Here is a 21,195-nt window from a genome sequence, read left to right on the forward strand (position 1 = left end):
GTTTGGCAAAGTCTAGTTTTGGTATAACTAAACAACTAAAGTAAATTGTAAATGCTTGTACTGTTTCTTGTTGCCCAAATTGAAATGAACATCCTAACAATAAAGATGGCTCTAACATTTGCATTTGAGTTTTGAACTTTCCATTTTGTATATTTGATGAGTATATTAAAATTTAAATATTAGTATGTTGTTTACTGTACATACTTTTAATTTTACAAAACACTTTTATCAGTCAAAATTATTATATATAAGGAGTCGTCCATTAATCACGTGATTTTTTTTAGCAATTTTTTAACACCCCCTCCCCCCTAGTGATTTGTGGTGAGGTTTCAGACTTACCCTCCCCCCCCCCCCCCTAACCCAATAAATCACGTGTATTTTTTTGGTACAGAATATTTTTAAAAATTTCAGAATATTATCTTTAAATATAGGTATAATCTAATTTAATTCTGGAAAATAAAGCACAGTGATAAAAATGTCCAGACATACATTAAGGTTGCAGGTATATTCTCACTGGCATAAAAATAATAAAGGAAAGGCTTATATGTGATTTACGCATGTATTCGGCGCCAAAATTACAGTCACTGGTGACTGGTAAGCCGAGCCGGGTGGTTCATGTTGCGGCGGGCGGGGATATTGTTGCCTGGCTACGGCGAGTCAAGGTCACGCGTCGCTTTTCGGTTTAGTAGAAATCACGCGAAAAAATAAATACACGTGATATCTCTCTACACCTCCCTCCCCCCTTGTGATATTTGAAGATTTCCCCCCCCCCTTTTCGAGCTTCACGTGATTAATGGACGATCCCTAACTACCTATGTCAAGTTATTTAAGAAGCATGTAGGTGCTTGTTTCATTTAACTTTTTCTCTTTAACATACACAAGGCCTTAAATAAATATGTTATTTCCACTAGCTGTGTAATCAATTTTTACATGATAAAACTGCTTAAATAGCGCCATTTTCCACCTTCAAATACAAATTTTCCCGGGGGAGGACCCCCGGATCCCCCGCTTCAATAGGGGGGATCGATGATTCTTTATGATAAGGCATATTGCCCTCCCTTTGAAAATTTAGTTGTTGCGCCCCTGATTTCTATATATTCACATATGACTATTGACCCGCTAAAGCCACCTCTGTCCTCAAAGTACGTTCCCTTGCAGCTGTTTCTAAAGGCTTGTGATTTGTGTGTCCAGAAGGTTTATAGTGTTTTGCAGTAGGCCGAAAATAGTTTGACTGAAGTAAACCGATAGTATTTGCCAAAGGTTTTTTTTTTTTTACCTAAATGTCATTTGACTCACAGTCGTTTCACCGTCATTTTTAACAAATGACATTTGGTCTACTGACTGATAGCTCATGGACACATCGATCACAAAATTCCAGCATCTTAATATTCCTTACCAGTTCCAGAAAAAAAAGATGACGAAGGAAGATGATGCGAAAATTTTGTGTTAACAACTCGAATTTTCCACCACTGAGATGGTGCTTAGGGCTAGTAGAGCCAATGCATACAGGTGCAGTTGGTGTGGCGTTAGTTGTGAATATTTTAACTGAGATGGCAATCTTTACTCAACCCATCGTAGGTCCTTGTTCTCTTCCTCCTCGAAAATGTTTAAAATGTTACTTAAAAATATATAACATTTTATTTTTGTATCAAATTTGTCTTAGCCACCGGTGTGCTTGTGAGAAGGTGTCTTGAGAACCAACCCAAGAGTTCAGTTGGTGTCAGTGTGTTGACGAGTTACGCCATTCTTCTGTACGAGCCATCATAGTTTGTGAATTTAAATCATACACCATTGTAACAGTAAAAAAAAACCCTTGATAGAACGTGGTTTCATCAATGACTGGTTAACTAAATAAGAGAATTAAATTTAGCTTTGTCATGAAACATTTATTTTTTTTAGGAATTAAAAATGCATTTGCTAAAAACTAAATTTTCATTTTGATAAGTTGATGAGAATGTGAGAGAGGTAGTAGACGAGGGCATGCTACAGGAAGAAGCTGCTGAGCGTGACGGAGATGATGGGCCGGTGCATGGTCACCATGGGCACCTGCCTGGATCTCCCGGGCCTCCCAGGCGGGGACAGCTGGGGCTCCCGGGGGCGCGACCGGCCGGGCGCAGTCCTCGCAGCAAGGCACCTCTCGCCGCGACCCTGCGCGCCAGACACGTGCTCACCCAACCTAGCAGCTCCTTCAATGACAACGTTGTCACTTACGAGGGACGAAAATATCGAGCATGTGTTTGTGTGCACCTACAACAGGACCACAGCATCCCTGGACGTTTACGGACGATAATTTTACATGCTAACGTCATAAGAAAAAATTGATGAAACATTCCATAACTTTTAATTATCAAATATTATTTACAGTTTTTTGCAAATTTAATTTAAATAATGTGTTTAAATATAATCACGAACAATTAGTTAAAAAGCCCGCCTTCACTTGTTTGATATTATAGAAGATTTTCTCGCACGGTGGTTGGCCGGTTCTTGCACGCTCGGCTCAGGCGGAACGTGGCAATTTTTCGTGCGTGCAGCCGGCGTTCATCGATTTATAAGACGTTATCACGTCAAAAAACGTACACATTTATTTCTAGTGTGGTAACTTGAGCATAATCACAGCACTTGCGGACTAGAAAACCATGCACGCTGTAAGTGTTTATGCATAGCTTAAGAATTTGCAGTTAGGGCTAAAGTAAAGGTAGTATATAGGATTCGAAATCTCCCATATAATGACCCGCAATTTGGCGAGAGAAGTTACATTCTATATTTTTTAATGGGAAGTAATGAGACCAAGAGATGTCATATTGGCTATAAAAGTTTCTAAGCATAATTAAACTTTGTCATTTAATATCGACAATTTACCTTTATCATGGCAGAGATCATACATTAAAAGATTTTCTAAAAATAATATCATAGTGTCTTTTGACAATAGTATTAATTATCTAGTCATTCCCAATAATAATTCGTTGCTAAATGCACTGACATTATAACAGAAACTATTTACAGCAGTCGGTCACTATTAACTGCATGCATTTCATTAATTTTTAAACTATGCTTTAACGAAGACAAAGTTTTAAAATTAAACTATATAAAATTGTAATGGTCTAAAAATATTTTGAAACCAAGACTGCATTTTTCGGTTCCTTGGTGAAAGGCAATAAAAATTCGACCTAGCTTAAGTATTCTTAAGCAAAGCGTAAAGACTTAATCGTTCGTAGTGAATTTTGCCCTTAGTACTTGGTATTAAAAATGTTGCTTTTGTACTCCAAATTATTTGTTCTTAGCTTAGTCAAAATATCTGTTTACAGGCGTATTACTTGGTATATTTTTGGATAGCAACATATGCTAGTGGCTAGCAGCTGTTTGGTGTAACACAATATCCTGTCACTTACTGTAGTTGGATATCAACAATGATATCTAGGCTAAAATTATGTTGTTTTTGCACATTTAAAAAGATGATTATACGTGTTTCATAGATAAATTGATTAAAAAAGTGGCAAATTGTTTTGGGTTATGATTAATATTTTTACTTTTTTATCTAAGAGTAAAAATTTTGAGAAACCGTGTTTTTTTTTAATTAACGAGCAAATATTATAGGAATCAGAATGTGTGCAATGTAACCTCTATTATTGTGTCATTCATATTAAAGACAATCTAACATATAATTACCCCAGGTGTGCCACGATGTGTGTCTTTCGGTAGTGGTTGTCTCTGCTTGGGCATCGTAGCACGAGGCAATTCGGCCTGAACGTCTACCTGAGGTACCACTGCATCACTTTTCTTAGTAACGTCCACTCCCCGAAGCTGTTGTATCTTCTTGGCCAAATCGGCTTGAGGGTCCATCAGAGACGAGGAGGGTGGCTGTACATATGAAGGTTTACCCACGCTCAACTTGCCAGTCACCACTGCATCACTTTTCTTTGTGTCAGCAACCCTTCGATATTGTTTTATCCTTTCGAGCAAATCGGCTTGAGTCGGTTCGGTTTGAGGAATCACCTGGGGCAAGGAGTGTGGCTGAACGTAGTAAGGTGTGCCCACACTCAACTTGCCAGATACCACTGAATCGCTTTTCTTTGTGTCACCAACTCCTCCAGGTGGTTGTATCTTCTCGGAATAATCGGCTTGGGTTGGTTCTGGTTGATGATCCACCTGGGGCAATGAGTGTGGCTGTACATAGTAAGGAATGCCTACACTCAACTTACCAGCCACCACGGCATCGCTTTTCTTTGTGTCACCAACTCCTCCAGGTGGTTGTATCTTCTCGGAATAATCGGCTTGGGTTGTTTCTGGTTGATGATCCACCTGGGGCAATGAGTGTGGCTGTACATAGTAAGGAATGCCTACACTCAACTTGCCAGCCACCATGGCATCGCTTTTATTTGTATCAACCACTCCCCAATGTTGTCGTATCTTCTCGCACAACTCGGCTTGAGTTGATTCTGGCCGGGAATCCATCTGAGATGCTCCCACACATGACTTGCCAGTCACAACTGCATCACTTTTATTTGTGATGTCCACTCCCCGATGGTTCTGAATCTTCTTGGACAACTCAGCTCGAGTCGGTAAAGAATAATGATCCACCTGGGGCAAGGAGTGTGGCTGTATGTAGTAAGGCATGCCTACACTTGACTTGCCAGCCACCACTGCATCGCTTGTGATCATGGCACCAGCTTCCTGCTGTTGACTGCCACCCACTGTCTTCGAGAACATTTTGCTCAATCTGTTCGATCACAAGGTAGTGTCAATTCACGGCTACGGGTATACATAACAGAGGTGGCTATTTTTACATGTTCATTTTTTATACCACTAGCATTAGCTTTATGTTAAGAGTTATAGTTTACATAGCCTACTTATAAACGAAAGTGTAGAATTTAAGGAACTTCCAAATATTAGTGTGTCTAAGACAATATTTATACTGACTCACATTTTATGAACTGAGTCATTGCACAGTTAGGGAAATTATCGGTCCAACCTCCTATAGACTCTACATTCATGTATTAAAATTGTATTGTAGCTATTTTAACAAATAAATATATTTTCAACAGTTAAAAAGAAAATATTTTTTAAATTTTATTTAAAAGTTAAAACTACCACAAAAGTGTCTTCATAACTTTACAAGATCAATACACTATTAAAAAAAACTAATAAGAACTGAACATATGTGTAATTTTAAGGGGGGACAAGTTATAATGATCTGCTGTTCAAATGTATAATTTATTCCTATTAAAATAATAGGAGAAAACAATGCTGAATAGTGTTGCTTTTGGTTGAAATATGGTTGTTATTTAAGCGAGTTTACGCAAAAATGTAAGTATGTTCAATTAATTTGTGCTAAATGTATGATCAAAACTCTTAAAGAACATAATTCATAAACAGAAAATATTTAAGTTATTACTTTTAATTCAATGGATGGAAGTTTGAATATGGATTTTGTTGATGACCTCAATCTCAAACTTCCATCGCTAGTATAAAAGGATGTGGTTTAAGGTGGTCCAAGGGATAAATATGCATGTTAGCACGAGTGGCCGATGCACACTGTACAACTATGCAAACACCCCTCCCTCCCAATCTTCTGATAACCTCATACAATTGGCACATTTAAAGCATGGTGTACCCCGAGTCCATCAGGCGTAAATGGAAAAATCATTTCAACAGAAACATCTCATGTTTGCGGCCATATATGCGATACACTTCACTAAGATGGCTGAACATGCTATCCAAAACATTCAACACACACCCATATTTGCCTGTGTCTATGGGTTCAAGGGCAAAGAGCAGCAGTAGCTCAAAATGCATATGGTGTATATGCTTAGGGATGGTTTAATACAACCAAGTGAGATCTCGTGCAACTACTACATTATGATTGTGGGCAAGAAATATGGTTCGCTTCAGTTCTGGGTAAACATTCTGCATCATACCATCACTATATCTTACCTTCCCTCACTCACCAGCATTGCCTAAACAATGTAAGTCGGGATATTGGTAAGTACTCGTATGGCTAGAGGACAGGCTTAAACAGTATTGGCTACTCCAGATAGGAAAGAGTTTCAGTTTTGAGCCATGTATTTTTGGTTGAAGAATGACTCTGGAACATTAAAGCTTTCGTGGTGTATGTCCTTGAGTATATATTACAGTTTGCCACTGCATACATGGACAGTGTTATCGCCTGTTAATACACCTGGGAAGATCACTCACATTTATCTGGTTTTGGTGCTGGAGCTCGAGATATCGCTAACCAGCCTCACCTGATACCCAAAAATAAAGTACCACATCGGAGCCACAAAGCTCGAATACTTAGGGCATGTGGAGAGCGCAAAGTCACCCTTGCACAAAGAATTGAACCTTGATCAGCATAATCCGGCCCCCGAACCAGGAAACAACTGAAAATATCCATGGGTTCCATAAATTATCTGTAGTCATATTTTTTTCAATGTAACAACGCCTATGACTGGCTTGATGTCTTTGAAGTTACATTATTGCTTTACTGAGGATGCACAGGCATCATTTAAGAAAAATCAAATACTTGTTTCACAGCTGGCATGTGTTGTTCTGTCTACAGCCTGGGCTTTACGTTTTTGTGCATACCAAAGCCAGCAAAGAGGGCCAGGACAATGATCATGGCGAGTGCCAGGTCATTTAGTAGAGCAGTACCAAATCTGGTCCAGCATAAAAAAGTTACCATGTGAACGAGCAGGAGTTCATCATGGTGTTTGGGCACCGATGCATTATTACCAAAACCCAACATGGGGTGTGAGTTCACAATGTGTATGGTCACTAAGTGTCTGTGGTGCTTTCGCATGGTACAGAGTGGCCCTCCAGCTCTAATCTTTCTTCTTCAGTGAGGAGCATGTGCACAGTAGAGAAAACCAGCTCGTAGATACGCTTTCAAGGCACCCAGATCCCAACGAGCTCCAGCAGGACAAAAGCTGGGAGGACCATATACCAGGAAAAAAAATCAGTCCTGACATCACCACTCTCACTTTGTATGCAATACAGGTGGCCCCTGCAGGACCACAGCTACCATATTAGGGTGTGCTGGGCACCTTAATGGAGGCAGTCCATATCGCACAGACTACTAACATGGTCACAATGTAGGAAATTCCATTATACCCTGTTTTAAATGGGCCCCCACAGAGTCAACTACCAGGAAACAGTCAGGGGTGGGCCTGACCCTGCCGGGGAAGATGAATGTCGCCTGAGGTGTTGGATCTGATGCAAGTTCTAGTTATCCAGGACACGTTCGAACAGGTTCACGGAATGGGAATTCTCTGCCTTCTCGTAGCACCGACGGGTGGCACTAAATGGGTTCTGTAAGGAATATCCTTGCCTCAGGTATTCTCAGCTTGTCTGGTGGGGTACCAGAAATGGTGAATGGGCTGAATCTGTGGGCAACAGCAGATGTGATTGAAACCTTTCTAGGGGGTTCGACTACTGAGCCCTGGTGATTAAGCCCAGATGGCCTGACTCACGAGAAAGACAAAGCCTATGGAATGGCATATTTATGCTGGCGAGGGCTAGAGTGCCCCCGGGCTGTACGGATGTAAATCTCTGGGGAGACAGGGATCGGTGTAGAAACTGAGGTATGCTGTATGTAAATCCCCCCCCCCCCCCCTGTTTGGCTTACCGAGATCATGCCGCATCTTAACCCTCTCCTCCCAGATTCCAGCAGTTAATTATAGACATAACCGAAATTGGTTGTAGTACAGAATGATCAGTGTGAAAATGATAACTCCTGCTGAGGGTCCCTCTGTCGGTCCAGGTTTCGTACTTGGTGGTGGTTGCCCAATCGCTTGGAGCAGACTTAGATACAGCTCCGGTTACTAGCCTGGACATGATTATGCCGGTCCAGGGGTTTCCCCCCTTTTCTTTCGTAACCCAGCACTCTTAGCCGATAGGCCCTACCGCCCTGGGGCCCCCATGGGCATGGATGCGGATATGCCGCATACGCAACTGGGAAGGGCATTAGAGCTTTTGGCTATACACAGAGGCTGAGGCTACCCATCCCAGCTTATGTACCACCTCCGGCCCCCTACCCCACTCAGCTCACCAGAAAGTTGGGTGCTCCCTTAGCCCTCTAGAGTTGTCATCACTTCTGGCGCCTACCCCACTCTCCCGCCTCACACTGGGACTCCTCAACCACCCAGCGAACACGCGGTCCGGTGGAGGCCTACCCAACCTCTCCCAGCTATCCAGGCTGGTAACCGGAGCTGTCCGCGTCGCTCACTACGTCAGCATGTCAAAGGGCTAGGGAACCCTGATGCTTGCCCCTAAAGCACTCGGGGCACCACTCCCAAGTACGAGTCCTACCCAACAAGAATCCTGGGCCTTAGAGGAAACCTCAGCGGGGCACCATTCAAACATGGTGGATTCTCCCCGTACTACTACCAACTTTTGGTCTACTCGGCAGACTGTTCGCCGGTAGCTAGACCAGACCGTCACGCTTCAGAGAGCAGCCACGGGTGTCCTCGTCGCCTCGGAGTACCCTCCGACCCGCCGTACCTCGGCCCGACGGGTTTACAGCCGGTTAAGGCCTGGATGCGACTACACTCGTCCGGCGACGACCGCCGTCTGCCCCAGTTGGAGGGACCTGGGGGTTGCCTCAGTATCTCCACCGACTGCTGGGCCAAGGGGGCTCCTTGTCGAGCAGTTTACAGCCCTTTTTTAGGCCCGATCGCCCAACACCATAACCACCATACCCAGTCCTTCCTTTACCATGGGGCCTGATCCATTCACTATGGAGCCCTTTGGGGACCGATGCACCGAGGCTCGGCAGTCGAACCCCCCAGAAAGGTTTCTATCGCATCTGCTGCTGCCCGCAGATTCAGCCCTTCCACCATTTCTGGTCTCATACATGCAATTGAGGATGCACTGAGGCAGAGTTGGACCCGGCATTGCCCTCTTAAGTTAGAGAGGTGCTATGACCAGAGGTTGAGGAACCCGTCCCAACATAGTCACCACAATCCTCCCCCAACAGTGGTGCCAACGTGGAGGCAGAGGGTTGCCACTTGATGTAGAGAGGCTATATATTCGCATCCCACACCCTTTCCGCGGACTTGTTGGGTCATGTCTCGGATACTAGAACTGGCAACAGTTCCAACACCTCAAAAGAGCAATCACCTTCCTAATCGGATAGTGGTAGCCGCAGGGCAGGTAGAGGAGACCTCGGGGTTGCCTGAGTCACCTCACCGACTGCTGGGCCAAGGGGGCACCTTGTCAAGCAGTTTACAGCCTTTTTTAGGCCCAGGTGCCCGACCTGCAACGCCACTCCCAGATAGGTCAAGTCCACTCCCACCACTAGCCTGGACAGCTAGGAGAGGTTGAATAATCCTCCACTGGACCGCGGGTTTATGAATTTTTCTAAGGGTCCCAGAATGATGTGGGATGAGTAGGCGCCAGCAGTGCTGATAAAGTCTACAGGGCTAAGGACACAGCCACTGTCTGGTTAGCTGAGTGGTGGTGGGGGGGGGGATGTGTTGACCATGCTGGGATAGGTAGCCCAGTGGCTGGTCATAGCTGGATCCCTAACACATTTCCTGTTGCATATACGGCGTATTCCGTATCCACGCCCATATGGGCCCCAGGACATAAAGGGTGTATGTCTAAGAGAGCCAGGTTAAGAAAGAAAAACTGGGGATGGGCACTTGTACTTGCCAGGAGACAGCAGGTTCTGACACATGCACACATAACTTTCCCTGTGTTCAGATTTCCTGCTGTTCTTCCTTTCATCCGACCTCACCGACCACCCCAGGGAAGAACAAATCCAATGTAATCAGTCACACATTCCATTGGCTCAGCACGGGCATGACGTCCGCCACTCGGTGGGGGAATACAGGTTCTTTCAGTAGCTTAAAGCATGTTGTCTAGATGGTGGCTGACAGCAGAACCCTCATAAGTGTCCCAAGACATTTTTCTACATTATGGTGCTAGATATCATGGTACATTACCTGACAACCTATTGTAAATGTTGGGCAGTGCACCATGTGGGTGTGGTCTTTTGTGCATGTGAGCAGGAAACATTGCCAACATACTGATCATGGAAGTGATCCCTAGGTTTGGCTACCCCAAAGTCGTGCTCACCGCCACACAGTGAGTGAGGTATTAGGCTAGTTTATGTGACCAAATATTGATTTTCTTAAAACCCATCAACGGCTAATAAATAAACCGCTTTGCAAGGCTTAATAGTTAGGGAAAAATTTGGTTCCCTATTAAAACCATTTCGAGTAATCTTGACTAGTCGAAACCTGATCGAATGTTGAAGTGCAGGTATATTTTCTCTTTATGCAAGCCTAATTTCTGTAGTGAATATTATATATTCGAGATTAAAATATATTCATTAAAATAAGAAGCTTGGCTTGATTTTTTTTTACTTTAAATAAAATAATCTTTAGTATGTTTATGTACTTCCGGGTATTTGTTTTTACAGTTAATTACAGATGGAGGTTTATACTTTAGGATTCTTTAAAAATCAGTCGCAGATTCGTGCAGTTTTCCATAAAAGCTGTGTATGAATAAGTAATTATTTAAGTTTTTCTAACCCTTTATTTACTTCGGTATTTAAACGTTCAAAATTTATTTTAGTGATGCCAGTATTCACTGTGATAACTCGAAGAATTTTTTTTTAATATGATGAAGGGACAAAATTTACCGAACATTAAGAAAGTTGCAAATTGTAGAAGTTTACCTACTAATGTATGAACATTACTTAGACGATAACATAAAGGAAAATAAACATACAGTATTACATTATAAACTTAAATTGAGACGATGATAAGCCACAGCACACGAAAAGAAGAAAACGTAAAAAAAATAATACAAGGAAATGGATCCGAATCCATCTTAGTGATTCCTAAAGTTGTAAATCGACCGGGCTTTTAAAGAAACCGTTTCTAAAATTAAATAAGAAAAGTAAAAAGCAGAATATGTATGTTCCAGTACAGGAATGGAAGCGTGGCTAATGGTTTCCAAAATATTCAAGAATTTGCCAGAGTTCCGAAATTGGCCAGTACTGTTAACAACCATACGTATTCACACAACGGAGCTGGTAATTTCAGTAAACAAAATGAAATAATGAAATAATAAGGATCACTAATAAAATGGTTTTACTATATGATACAAAAGATAATTGGATGATTGCTTCATTAGTAAAGGATAGTATCATTTTAACACAAACTACATTAAACAAATAGTTTAAGACATATGCTGACACATTTAGGACTTTTACTAAGTTTAAGTGAAGAGGGAAGTGACTCATTGGTATTAAATTTGCAAGTGGTTTGGTAATGGATCAAATAAGCGCAATGTAATTAGACTTATTTTTACTTTTGAAACTAAAGATTCACAGTCTCCCGAAATGTTTCCAGGAAGATAATTACGTTACACCAATTTAAAGAAAGAGTGTGTGTAATATCTTGTACTCAAATAACAGCTAGACCCAAGACTATTGGGAGCCAATGACTGTTGGAGCAAATGACTAATGGAGACAAAATGTCTGTTGGAGCCAATGACTATTGGAGCCAATGCCTAATTAAGTGAATGACTATTGGAGCCAATGACTGTTGTAGCTAATGACTATTGGAGACAAAGTTCTGTTGGAGCCAATGAATATTGGAGACAATGACTATTGTAGGGAATGCTTATTGGAGCAAATGATTATTGGTAGCAATTATTATTGGAGCCGAAAGCTTGTTTGAGCCAATGACTATTGGAGCCAATGACTATTGGAGCCAATGTTTATTTTGTCTCCATTAGTCATTTGCTCACATAGTCATTGGCTCCAACAGTTTTTTCCTTCCAATAGTTATTGGCTACATCAGTCATTGACTCCAACATTCATTTGCTCCAACAGTCATTTAGCTCCAATAGTATTTGGCTATTGGAGCCAATGGCTATTTAAGCCAATGACTGTAGGAGTCAATGACTGTTGGAGCTAATGAATATTGGAGCCAATGACTGTTGGAACTAATGACTATTGAAGCCAAAAGACTGCTGTAGCCAGTGACTATTGGAGCCGAAAGATTTTTGGAGCCAATGACTATTGTAGCTAATGACTATTTGAGCTAATGACTATTGGCGCCAAAAGACTGTTGGAGATTTTGACTGTTGGAGCCTTTGACTGTTGGAGAAAATGACAGTTGAAGTCAATGACTGATGTATCCAATGACTATTGGAGCGAAAAAAACTGTCGGAGCAATGACTGATGGAGCCAATGATTATTGGAGCCGAAAGACTGTTGGAGCCAATGACTAATGGAGCTAATGACTATTGGAGCCAATATATATTGGAGAAAAATGACTGTTGTAGCAAATGACTGTTGGAGTCAATGACTGATGTAGCCAATGAGCAAAAAGACCGTTGGAGCAATGACTGTTGGAGCATTAAGAGCTTTAGAGCAAATGCTGCTTTGGAGCCTATCGCATATTGTCGAGATCATATTCATGTAATGAGATCGTATCACACCACATCGAATTTTCGTTCGTATGTACTGCCTTTTTAACGACGAATGAGAATCGTGTAGACTGTACTCAGAACATGATTTTCCTCATGGTTCAGAGACGAGTGGTATATATTGGTGTGACATTGAACATGGCCTGTTTAAAATATTTGTCGCATATCGTTATATATTACCTTTTGGTTCAGAGACGCTTGGCCTATGCGCATAGTTTTCTTCATGAACTGATTACAATGTTCGAGTATCGACGAAAAATATCTTTTAATTACTGACTGGATGTGTTTGACCACCTACTGGATGTGCTTGGCTGCCAACTAGATATGACTTGCCACATAATGGTCGTCCGTACCTGAATGCTGAATAGACATTCCTGGCTACCGAATGTACGCATATTGTCACCTACTGGACGTGCCTAACCTCCAAAAATATGCCTGGCCACCAACTGGTCGAGTCTTGTTGCTGACTGGATATGCCTATCTGATAACTGGGCATGTAGGCCACAAACTGAATGCATCTGGACGCCGATTACATGCCTGGCTACTGAATATAAAGGCTTAGTTACCAACTAGATATGCCTTGTCACCTACTGGGTCTGCTTTTCTGGCTTCTGAATATACGTGCCTGGTCACAGAATATACATGCTTGGCCACCCACTGGAGGTGTCTTGCCACCAAATACTGGATATGCTTGGCCACGGACTGAATGTACCTAACCACCGAATGGATGTGCCTGGCCGCCTATTACGTGCCTGGCTACTGGATAGACATGCCTGGTTGATCAACTGTTATACATAACTGACACGAAAACATAATTCAAGGCATGCAAAGGACTAGCTTTGCCTTCTAAGATGACTGCAGAAATCGAGAAATGCTAGTCATTTACTTGTTTGTATTTGCAGAATTTATGTTGTAAATTTTATGTTTGTAAAAGAACTGGTTGTGTTTTCTTTCTCGAACCTGTTACTTTTGTGGTATTTTTTACATAAAATTAAATTATTTGTCTCGGTAACTGATCGAACCAAGGACAAGAACTAATTGATCACCCAGTTTATTAATTGCAGATTTTTTTAAAGAAATTTTGGAATTTTTCCCGAAATTACAGATTTCCAAAATGGCATAACGACTTGCTGATGGCTGGTAGACTAGCCGCTTTTAGGATTTTGAACATTACTTATTAATAAATATTTTTTATATAAAGTTAAAAATTATTGCATCACCAAAGGATCGAACCATGAATGGGAGTGGATATAATCAATTAATAATTTAATAAGTGATTTTTTTGATGATTTTTTGAATTTTTTCCGAATTCATACCTAAATAATTATGTATTTCTAAGATTATATCCAAATTCAAGATGGTGGTGCCACAGAAATAATAAATGATTACTGCACTCTAGCAGGTAAAAAATTCAACTAACATGATGGTAGCGCATTCTATTATATAAAAACAAGATAGCTGCCCCCAGCAGACGAAAACAAGATGGAGGATATAACGTCATACTAGCTGGCAATATATATATACCTTGGCATTAGTGGTGGGAGGTCAGTTTGCCTGCAGTTTCTATGGAGGTAGGATCTGTTGTCATTTTTTTTTTTTTTTGACCTCACCGGGTTAAAACCGAATTCTTCATGACGTAGTGCGTTTTTTTAAATATTTTTATTAAAATTTTATTTATCATTTTTTTATAAGGTTTAGATTTTATCCAAATTTCTAGCATAAAGATGACGGATTTTTACGATGGCGGGCGTAACAAAAAGTGCAACGATCTAGAATCCAAACCAGTGTCCGTAACAAAATGTGCCACGATTATGTCATACATGTCCAATATGGCGGGCGTAACGAAATGTGCAACATTTCTAGAATCAAATATGGCGACCGTAACAAAATGTGCAAAGGTGTTTTTAATTATGGTTTATTAAAATTTTAATAATTTATTTTTGTTATGAATTTTTTTAAAAATGTCCCGATTTTATAGCATAATAATTACTGATTTTTAAATTTGCAACAGTTACGTCTTATTACAATATTTCGGTCATGTCATCCTAATTGAGAAGGTGTGGCTTAGAGCAGCTAGTCGTTAAGGAATTTAAGCCGTTTTTAGGAATTTCGAAGCCTATGGCATTTTTAAGGGCAAAAACGGTAAATTTTCCCTCATAACGGGACGTTACGTCAGCTGGCGGTCGGCACCTGCGCCCGAACCGGCTATCCTACACCACTCCTAAGGTAAATATTTTAAGTTATTCGTGTGAGAAGTGCAATAGTATAAAAATTTTTGTGAGAAGTTTATTGATGCAAATAATGATTTTGGAGAAGATATTATGCTGATAATTAAAATAAATTATGATCTTAACAAAGAGCTAGTAATTTTAAAACATTTGTTTTTGTTCAGGTTATTTATTACAATATATTAACTAAGATTTAAATTAATTATATTTAAACAAAAAAAATGTTCAACATTTTCCAATACACTATAGTAACTGAATGTTATTAGGATAGATAATAGAAATAGAAATCTTTTTCTCGTATACAAAACTTATTCGCAACTATTTCGAAATATGTTTGGAGCCTAATATAGTTCTAGTGTACAATATTAAAATCTAGAAAATTAAAATCTCATATAAATTAAATATCCATTAAAATGGTAAATTATCAGGAGAAGACACGCATAGGTAAATCATCTTAATAAGAATATTTTCCTTGGTAAATTGGCTGAGAACCAAGCAAAAGAGAAATTAACATTAGCTTTTACCCCAGTTTAAGGCACAGTTTCAGTTAAAATATTTGCAGTTATGGGTAAATGTATTCCGCAAAAGTGATTTGATGTTATGAAATGGGTACGAATGCATCGTGGTGATTTTAACAAGCTAAGAATGAGTTTATCAACATGTATTTTGTAAATAGTCAACCAAAAAAATATCTTACCGCATGCAGATCCTGCGAAAGAGCACAATTTCAATTTTAAGTGGTGATATTTGCACAGCAAACTTGAATTTGGTTTGATTTCAGAGACAAATATGTTGTTCAATGCCCGTTGCTATGGAAATGAAAAGCTAAAGAAGAGAACTGTTCAAAGAGTATTGTTAGTTGAAGCAACATTGCTGAGAGAGAAGCATGGTACCATAGTATTTCCCTGGTTTTCTGAAGTTTCTATCTTGGGACTGGTCCTGTGTCAACAGCGACCGATCAAGAGTTCTGACCGCTCTGGTATAATTATGAGGACGCGCCCCCGCCAGGTGACAAGTCAGTGTTTGTTTTACGCGCGCTTTTTAACATTTCAAAATTTACTGTTAAAATCAGGGAGTCCCAAGCCTTTTCAGTTCACAGCGCATTTAGTTTTAGTGTTTTGTCTCGGTCTAGTTGAAATATGTAGGGTAGATGCAATGATGCTAGATTAATAGTGCATGCGAAGACACGATTTCAGCGGGCCCACCCCCCATCCTCGTGCCCTAGGCGCCTAATTAGCCTAAGGGTTAATCAGACTCTGTGTGTCAACAATGAGGCAGGCATGGGTTGGCTTAGAACTCTAGTGATTCCAATTGTAACTATGATGAGCCATAAACTGCCCTGCTGGGGGTAAAGGTGTATGTAAAGGTACAGCCGGGAGCCAACCAGCGGGTGTTGGTGAAGCTGTGCTCGAGTTTTGGGCCATGCGACAGGCGAGGCAGTGGAAGATACAGTCAAGAGACCCTGAGTCAATTTCGGCACGATGTTCTTCTACAAGAATCACTGCATGGGCGAGAACTGACCCCGGCGCGAGGTCGTTGGCCCGTTGTTGCACGTCGCTACGGTGGCGATCTGTCTACGTGTCACATTGCGAGCGTTTGACGGCGCAAGGCAGCATGGGCCTCTTGACCATTGCAGGATCTTACGAAGCACGTACGCCCTGGTGAAAATCGCCCTGAAACCCTGAGAGGCTTGCTCCGAGTGGTTTGCAAACATAAGTGACCCTAAAGCACTGCGAGGTGTGAAGCCGTCGTTCTTTTAGATCCGTATTTTCATGTACAGTTATACAGGCTGTATCAAAATTCATGTTACAACGCTTGAGGGTAGAAAGCTCTTATTAGTTGCAACCATTTTTGCCAATAAACATGTTGCCGGAAACGCGTAGTAAAGCCCCTGTAGCCCCAGAAAGAGTCAGCATAGGCAACCCGTTGTAGAGTGTTATGTTGTGGATGTGCGGGCGTTCGAGTACAGAAATAACCTTTTTAATCGTGGCACAGATTTCAATTTCACTCTGAAATCAATCACAGCTTCGGCTTTGTTTCACATCATTGAAATTGTTGCATATGTTTTAACAAAGTGACAACCTAAAGCAACGGCTCAAAAACACACCCACCTTGAGCGACACAGAAGTGGCAACGGCGAATCATGTTTCCACGGATACGCTGGAGCATGTGTGGAGTCGACCTTATGATTTCGAACGCTTCAATGATTCGCTGTGCAAGCTCTTCTACCGTTTCTACTGGCGTAGCATAGATAAGCCCTTTTACGTAACCCCACAGAAAGAAATCTAACGGGGTTAGGTCCGGTGACATTGGTGGCCATGCGACAGGGCCCGCTCGTCCAATCCATCGGTTTGGAAATGTTTGGTTTAAATACTCTCGCACTTGCAGGGAAAAATGATGTGGTGCCCCGTCATGTTGGTACCACATCACACGTCGGACATGCAATGGAACCTCTTCAAGAAGACCTGGTAGTTCGTTCTGAAGGAAGTGGAGGTATCCGGCGCCTGTAAGTCGTGGCGGAAGAAAAAAAGGCCCGATGAGTATGCCGTCAACAATACCGGCCCACACATTAACTGAAAAACGTTCCTGGCGAGCTGTAACACACGTTGCATGCGGATTTACATCATTCCAAACATGACTGTTGTGCGAAAATTGAGAATAGCGTCTTGAGTGAACTTGGCTTCATCGCTTAATAAAACCACTAACTCGGGGTTCCTCAATACTCTTCGAATGTACCAACGAGAAAAGGTCATGCGAAGAGGATAGTCCGCTGGACCCATGTGTTGCACTTTTTGAAGGTGGTACGGGTACAAGAGTTGCTCATGAATAACTCGCCAAACAGCCATTTTGTCAGCGTCCATATCGGAACCTTCTGCCCTTGTGCTTGTATCCGGACTCGCCTCAAATCTCTGAAATACATCTTCAAAACTGGGAGTACGAACCTTGCGTGGAGCACCAGCATTTGGTCTTGTGACGGCACATGTACCAGTATCACGCATTCGCTGAGTAAGTCTTGCAAACATGGTGTGAACTGGAATCCTACGACCCGGATATCGTTCTTCGTACAGACGACGGGCAGCTCGTCCATTTTGTCTAGCTTCCCTGTAAACAAGCAGCATGTCCGTGTACTCACTAAACGTGTACTCCATTGAGCTCCACTAAAACGTCACCCTTTTCAGAACCACAGTGAAAGAAATGACACCACGAGTTTTCTTTACGACAGAACAGTCAACGACAGACCACCAGTGATATCAAAACACACTGCGACACTGCGATATCATGCTGCGCAGAGCTATGGCACGGCACGAACGGAGGAAAAGAGGTGAGGGCGCCACCAACGGAAGTAAAAAGGGGTGGGGGTCAGCATTCGACATCATACAGTCCTCTCGAGCACTGCCCGGCATCGTAAACACGCAATTCACCACAGCATCGTCTGTTTCGCACAAAGCCCAACGGGTTGCCTACGCTGACTCTTTCTGGGGATACAGGGGCTTAACTACGCGTTTCCGGCAACATGTTTATTGGCAAAAATGGTTGCAAATAATAAGAGCTTTCTACCATCAAGCGTTGTAACATGAATTTTGATACAGCCTGTATAATATGTGCCGGAAATTAGGCATTTCGTCACTTTTTTTAATTTTTTCTATAATTTTAAAATTTTTTGGGGTTTCTATTTTTTTAAATTTATCTGGTTGTTAATGGGGGTGATTTACTTTTTGTTAGGCCGGTGTACGCCACGGATTTAAACTTTGTGCCAGTGGACCGAAGCCCCTTCCCAGGGGGCCAATCTGATATTTTGCTGGCTAATGTGGACATGGTCAGTCCGGGTGAAATTTCTCTCGCCTGCAGTAACGTCCCGAGTTTGTAATTTTAATTCCCTGCACGACCAAAACTCCCCACCACTCATCTTTGGAAGGCCTATGTTCAAACCCCCTCTCAGGCAGTGCGAAACCTATCAGCAGTCATGGAAGAACTAACCGCTCCATTATAATTTATCCCCTTTTTGATTTATAATTGTTGGTTTATTGCATTTTACATTTCTTTAAATAATTTAAATTTGAGTGCGAAGAGTCGTTAATTTATCGTTTTGTTTGCAGAATACATTTAAATAATAAATATTAGTTAATAATAATAAACATCAGAGTGGTATGCAATGAAATTTCCTAATTTATCGAATATTTAATATTTTTAAATTCATTCATTTCTACGGATCGTTGATCTTTTGGGGTTTTCATCCCCAAATATTTAAAATTCCGCCAAGGGAAATCCACCCATAGGTCCTGTGTCACTCTGGGACTGAGGCTCTGTTTCGCCTTCGGGCAAGCAGCAAATTTGACTGTCTTCTCCATCGCCTGACTGTGCAGGGCTAAGTCCCAATGCCTTCAGTTTCTTATGGAAAGACTATTTTCAGGGGTACACAAATCCCCATCTTTCATAACTGGCACCCGACGGACCAAGTTCCGGTTCCGGCCCAGTGTTTTAGGCCCGCCTCACAGCGCCCATGTTTAGAGTATTTGTCACGTGACACCATTCCCAACATCTGAGATCGACTTTCCTCATGACATCATTCACCGTTAAGGGTAATTTAATTAATTATAATACTCCTTCGAATTGACCATAAAAAATTTTTTTTGTAAGTAGTAGGATACAGGCGAACCTGGTACTAGTTTTACTGAGCAGTGTAAGTGTTTTTTTTATTTTCCCTATATGCTCCGCATTCAAACGGGGGAGTATGTGCCGGAAAATAGGCATTTCGTCACTTTTTTTAATTTTTTCTATAATTTTAAAATTTTTTGGGGTTTCTATTTTTTTTAATTTATCTGGTTGTTAATGAGGGTGATTTACTTTTTGTTAGGCCGGTGTACGCCACGGATTTAAACTTTGTGCCAGTGGACCGAAGCCCCTTCCCAGGGGGCCAATCTGATATTTTGCTGGCTAATGTGGACATGGTCAGTCCGGGTGAAATTTCTCTCGCCTGCAGTAACGTCCCGAGTTTGTAATTTTAATTCCCTGCACGACCAAAACTGCATAGAGCAGCTTCTGGGCTGCAAGCTGCTACTTCTCAGAGAGCTGCTGAGAGAAGTAAGTCTGGTCACGAATACGTATTAGGTTCTCTCCTCGAAAAGCACGTCATGGACGCTTGTTCTCAGCGTCGTTGCACTTTTGCTCCCCCCCTCCTCTTTCGGTTCTAAGAATTCGCCTAAGGCCAATGACAGGTCAGAAACCCCAGCAGACAGCGACCGTCTCCCAGGATGCCTTGCATAAAAAAATGTGTGTGCCAAGATGGACCACCCCGCGACACCTAGCGGCAAACTCGCTAACCACCCAGCCAACTTACCCTGTAGGCCGCCAGAGTGTAGCACTAGACTGCGCCCTTTAACCCTTGGTTTAAGCAGACGCCTTGGGCGAGTCGATTCTTTTTTATTTCAGACAGCCCCCAACAGGTAGCGCTAAAGTCGACGCAATGCTACCAGCTTCGAGACTTCAATCAGAGTTTTTTTTTATGGCCCTCACTCGGGGAACTTCGGGACCTTTCGGTCCGGACTCCCAGTCCTCCCCTCCACTTTTGATTCAAGTTTTACTTTTAATTACGAGACGCGTTTCTCCGCGGGAGACTCGGCGCCGCGACTGCAGACGGACCGTTTGATTATCGGCGAGTCGACGAGACTCTGCAAAACTTCCATCCGGCCGCAACCGACTATGTAGTCGCCTAAATGAGGGATGCTATCCCCATAATCTTTTTCAAGTAGTTTAGTCCGTCTGCGTAGTATAAAATGTAATAGTTATTTTTTATCTTTTAATTTTTTTTTAAATTAGAAAACGACCGCGCCCAGCCGCGTATTCGCGGGATCCAGTTCCTGGCTGGCGACGCATCTGTAAATAGAAGTCAAAATCCCTGTCTGACAGGGTCGAAGTGCTGGAGAGACAAATTGCTCCCAGCTCGTGATCCTGCACCTCCACTGCGGGTCACGTTAGAAGAGATGTTTCCGCGACCCGACGTTATTTTTTGAAGACCCGGGTGGTAATGTGAAATCAACATTCCCCCCCCCCCCCCCCCCCACACTTTCTAGCAACGAACAACATTAATCGAATGAATAGCCTACCAGCGAACAGTGCTTTCCTCAAGAATATGTAGAATCAATGAAACTAATCATCGATGTAATAATTGGACAAATCAAATTTTGGTGTGATACTAATAAATTTTTGTTTATGTAATTGTTTGTTGGTAAAGTTGAGTATGTGTTGTTATACTAAATTAGGGCCGGCCCTTTCTCGCAAAACTAAAGCATATTGTTAATATCATTAATTGGGAAACTTATAAATGCCAAATCAAATGAAAACAGAATTCATTAGTTACATTTTTAAATAAAACAGGGAACCTATAGACCAAGCTACTTGTGTAGTGTTAATTTATTTATGATATACCTTCTTCCCTTAAAAGATCCACCAGCTCCCCAGTTGCTTGTGTCAGGGAGTTCTAAATTGTCTTGTTCTCTACCTCGTGCCACCTCTGGTCAATAAACTT

The 21,195-nt window shown here is 41.8% G+C and overlaps 1 protein-coding gene across 1 annotated transcript; it reads right to left on the reverse strand.

Moving 5' to 3' along the window:
* Positions 1-1,865: 1,865 nt before the first annotated feature.
* LOC134533566 (uncharacterized) lies at positions 1,866-15,494 on the reverse strand. The gene is made up of 3 exons (XM_063371100.1): positions 15,367-15,494; positions 3,667-4,717; positions 1,866-2,148 (listed from the first exon to the last, which is right to left on the reverse strand). Exons 1-3 carry the CDS (start codon positions 15,369-15,371, stop codon positions 1,984-1,986), a joined length of 1,221 nt encoding a protein of 406 aa, XP_063227170.1. The 5' UTR covers positions 15,372-15,494; the 3' UTR covers positions 1,866-1,983.
* Between the last annotated feature and the right edge of the window lie 5,701 nt (positions 15,495-21,195).

The sequence above is a fragment of the Bacillus rossius genome, chromosome 6 (assembly GCF_032445375.1).
Source record: "Bacillus rossius redtenbacheri isolate Brsri chromosome 6, Brsri_v3, whole genome shotgun sequence".
Taxonomy (NCBI): Eukaryota; Metazoa; Arthropoda; class Insecta; order Phasmatodea; family Bacillidae; genus Bacillus; species Bacillus rossius.